This window comes from Caenorhabditis briggsae (genome assembly GCF_000004555.2).
Source record: "Caenorhabditis briggsae complete genome, chrX, whole genome shotgun sequence".
NCBI classification, from domain to species: Eukaryota; Metazoa; Nematoda; class Chromadorea; order Rhabditida; family Rhabditidae; genus Caenorhabditis; species Caenorhabditis briggsae.
In genome coordinates, this window is record NC_013491.2 from 13,063,991 (window position 1) to 13,068,264 (window position 4,274).

The following is a 4,274-nucleotide window of genomic DNA, read 5'->3' on the forward strand; positions in this document are numbered from 1 at the left end:
CATACATGGATTTGGCGAAGACGTGCATCTTCCATGTCAAGGCTCACTTCTGAAACGAGTCGATATTTTTGAACATATTTCAGATTTAAAAAAACTCACCAATACTGGCAAATGTGTTCTCAAGTGGTGGCTTAGCAACGACACTTTTCAAAAACTTGTAAGCGATTCTCTGGATAACAATCGAATTTTCACCTCTATTAGAGGTTTTACGGTATGTCATATATTAGATTTGTTTTAAATAGATGAGGTTTACTATTTGTTCCTGTGAATAAAATCTCGTTTTGATTATTAGTTTGCCTTTATGTTACAAAATGTTTAATTGAGTTAGAGAAGTCTCTCATTAATATGACAAAACAGTTTTTTCTCCTATTGAGTTACCGAATAGTTACTTTGCAAATATTTAGAATTTTGATTCGTCTCTCATTGAATAAGTTGATTTGTACCTGAGAAAGACCGATTAAAACTCGGAATTGCTTTATGTATTGAATGACGAAAAATAAGATTTATTGGTGAGAAACACAAAAAAGTTAACTGAAAATAGAGATCGAAACTCAATAAATCGTGATAAGTAATAGCCAAATAATAAGAAATGCGAGTTATGAAATCCATGGATAAGACGTTGGACAGACTCCGCACATTCGGAAGCTGTGAGCGTGTAGACCACGTGATCTACCATCAAAGCTGCATGTAGATGGTACCTGGAATGAATTTTCGGATTCACAAGCGAACAATCGAAAAGCCATACTTCACATGGCTGGACATGATCGTTCATTAAAAATTTGCACTGCCAAGATCTCAAGTTTTTGATGTTGTTCAGGTCATATGGACTTCTCATCCAGTCAATCATCTGGCTTCCGGTGACAATGAACACGTCTTGTTTGAGAACAATCTGAAAAAGTAGTAAAATACATTTTTTACAAATCTATATGCTCACGTCTTTCAGAAAATCTTCCAAAGCATAAATTGCGCCATTATCAGGAAGATACGTCAAAAACTCGGTGTCCAGAGTTAGCACAAATGGAGCTCGATTGGTTTTATAGTGGTTCATGAAGTTTCTCATTAGCATTTTCTTCACGGAATCTCGAGAGTCAACTGGTTTCAAAGCTCTATTCAAAGTCTTATACCATCTTGAGTCATCTCCTTGTAGATTTTGAATTGGGATCTCCCAGATCCCTTTGTGTGTTTGTGTTGGACACTTTTCAGTGCAATCCCATGGTAACTTATGGTCAAGAGTTTGCGGCCAATATGCACCACTCACAAGCATAGAGTTGTCATATGTGAAATTGTTTTCAGTCATCATTTCGTATTGAGCATCACCTTGAAATAATACGTATGAAACTATACGATTTTTATAAAACATACCTCCAACTTTGAACATTGGGGCTCGTGTTCCCAAAATTTGGGACCTATCAACATAACTGAACTCGGCTAACGTTTCACGCATTCCCTTCTGTTCCTTATACCACCTTTCCTTGGTTCTACCAGACAAGTCTTCCTTGGTAATTGAGTTTACGCCAATCTCATTTCCTTTGCTGTGTAGCCAAAGAGTCTGATCATAGTTATTCCACTGGTGAGATACGAAGAATGTTCCTTTGATTGCACAACCATTTGGATTACGGATTTTTCCACTGAACAAAGATTTCAACGTGTTAATAATTCGATCAGTGATTGGATCATCGAATGAGAGCAAGACCATTTGTGGGACTTGTTTTGGATCAAGGTTGTCTGGTGGCATTTTTCCGGTGCTAAAATTGAATTTTAAAAAATTTCAAATGATCAAAAATTAGACAAGAACCTGGTACAGAAGCAATCTGGAAGTTTACAGGAACCATCTCTGGGACACTCGGTTAATGTTCTCGGCTGTTGAGTTCTTCTTGCAGCTTGCTCTGTACAATTTTATAAATTTATCATTCAGAATGAGGTCAAATATGTTAGTAGGCAGTATTAGTAAAAATAGAAGTTTCATTATAATAGTTCCATGAATGCAAAATATACAAAAAAGATTTTTAGAAAAAGGCGTAAGATTAGGCAAGTCGTGCAACACATTCTCCATTAACCAGGTTAGTATTAAAAGAGCATTCGCAGACTCCAGAGCTAGAGCATTTCTGCTGACTTCCGCAGTCTTTATAACTGCTACATTTTTCTGGAAAAAAGTAGAGTTTTCAATGAATAGCGGAAGGCTGCTCACTTTTTCCGTCATTTTCCGATTTTTTCATCGGTGTTTCTTTATCTATTTCATCTTGTGGAATTACGCAGTATCCAAATACACAAGTTGTGTTGTTCTGACATGTTGTGGTACCAGTGCATTTCGATCCGGGATATGCTATAAATGTCTTTTGAATTGATTATTTGGTTCCAATTGATACCTAAAGCTGATAATAAATTTGCTGTGGGAGTAACACAGTCAAGTGTCGAATTTGAATAGTTTGTTTTGGCACAAACACAATATCCATTTCTACAATCTGCGCCCTTGCTACAGAAACTGGTGTGGCAGCGAGATCCAGGAAGATTCTGAAAATCTGAACACTCCAACTGAAAACATTTATTATAACTCACGAGTAGTTGGCAGATACCATTCACCATTTCTTGATCGTTTCTACATGCACATCGTTTACCTACACAAATGGAACCGCCTGTGCATTCAGAATCAAACGTGCAAAAAGATTTTGGATAGGACCTAGACCGCACATTGTATGTACCAATCAATATACATGAAGAGCGATCCGGACTGAAATTATCTTGTAAATTCTTAGTTATCAATGTCTGTCATTTACCTTGGTGTGTATCCAGAATCACAAGAACAAGTCGAAAAAAGACACGAGGATCCTCCAATGCAGACAATAGTATTATCACAGTTTTCTCCAGGTCGAGCGGTTCTTGTAAAGTTCGAATTGTCGTTTTGTGGTAAGTTCGGGGTGCAAGCATTGTTGTTGATGAAGTTACCAGGCGGACAGGTACACACAGAGTTGCTACAGGAAGATCCTCCAGAACATCTTTGTAGACACGGTTGGAATGAACACTGGGGGTCACATGTCTGGCCAGGATTCACTAAAATCAGGATATTAAAAATTTGTTTTAGATATTCGATTATTCTCACGTTCTATAATGACAGCTGGTCTCGCAGTTGTCATTGGGATCATGGTGAATCTTATTTCAACTATAGGAGCACATCTTCCATTGGATGGGCTAAATCCGGTAGCGCATTGACAAGTACTCTGACTACATGATGATCCACCTCTGCAAATGACTCCGGAGTTTTGACAACTTTGTCCAGGAAGGGCATCACCAAGATAGAAAACACATTCTGTTCCACTGATAACTCGATTTGAGGGGCATGCACAGTAGTTATTGATACAAGATGCTTCATTTCGGCAGGGGACCGCGTTGGGTCTCAAGTCGCACATTTGACCAGGTAGCCCAAAGACTGAAATATGGATTTTGAATAGGAAAAACTATTAATTTTGAACTTACAAGGTGATGAAGATTGAGAAGACGATGCGGAACATCCAGTTCCCAAACATGGTACAGGCTGGGCAACCACTCGTTGGACACAATTACATCTATCGGCTATACAAGATTCAGTTTGTGCAACGTAGCCCTTAAAAATCGATTAGTCATCAGTGATGACGATATACTACTAACAAGGGAAGTCGTTTTAGAAAGGGGTTGAGAATTTGCTCATTTTTTGACAGCGGTTAGTTTACGTCCTTGTAAACCTCCTGTCAAAATCTGTATATACACTTTTTCCAAAAGTGCTGAAAATTTTAGTCTCAATGTTTCCAAATTTTTAACCATTGCAAACTCCTCTTTCCTCTGTGATATCGCCTCCTGGCAACCTCTCGTGAACACAGTTCACATAAACCCCCGCGCACTCTCTTGTTTTCAGTGGTGAGGTGGCCGAGTGGTAGTGGCGAGGGTTTGTAAGCTGAAGGTCCCGAGTTCGATTCCATCGTTTTGAAATTGTTTGTTGCTTTTTTTTTGAATAGAATTCATAGGAACCTATCTCGGGCTCCAAATAAGTTAGTGGCACGATTTTTCTAGTTTTTGTCGATTCTTAAACTTTGAAAAGTAGGAATCACCAATAGTTTTCAAAGTGGTTTTTTTCCGAAGTTTTCAAAGTTTTTGACTTAACTCCATGCGAAATTTTCGATGAATTTTTTTGTTTGAAATTTCTCAACTCTTTTACAGAACGTTTTTTTTGTGAGTTCTAATTCGTTTCTCATAATTATACCGCCCTTTTTGATCCAGAACAATGCAAAATCACTCACAGTTCA

The 4,274-nt window shown here is 38.0% G+C and overlaps 1 protein-coding gene across 1 annotated transcript in view; it reads right to left on the bottom strand.

Annotated features, from left to right (window-relative positions):
• Window positions 1-596: 596 nt before the first annotated feature.
• The window catches only part of CBG16715, a gene marked incomplete at both ends in the record, with an annotated part of 13,519 nt that continues 9,841 nt past the window's right edge, over window positions 597-4,274 (bottom strand). The window contains 10 exons of the mRNA XM_002645009.1: window positions 597-698; window positions 746-889; window positions 935-1,317; window positions 1,363-1,745; window positions 1,796-1,886; window positions 2,189-2,323; window positions 2,616-2,728; window positions 2,775-3,048; window positions 3,098-3,424; window positions 3,472-3,598. Coding sequence (XP_002645055.1) covers window positions 597-698; window positions 746-889; window positions 935-1,317; window positions 1,363-1,745; window positions 1,796-1,886; window positions 2,189-2,323; window positions 2,616-2,728; window positions 2,775-3,048; window positions 3,098-3,424; window positions 3,472-3,598 — 2,079 coding nt within the window. The remainder of the gene's footprint in view (window positions 699-745; window positions 890-934; window positions 1,318-1,362; window positions 1,746-1,795; window positions 1,887-2,188; window positions 2,324-2,615; window positions 2,729-2,774; window positions 3,049-3,097; window positions 3,425-3,471; window positions 3,599-4,274) is intronic.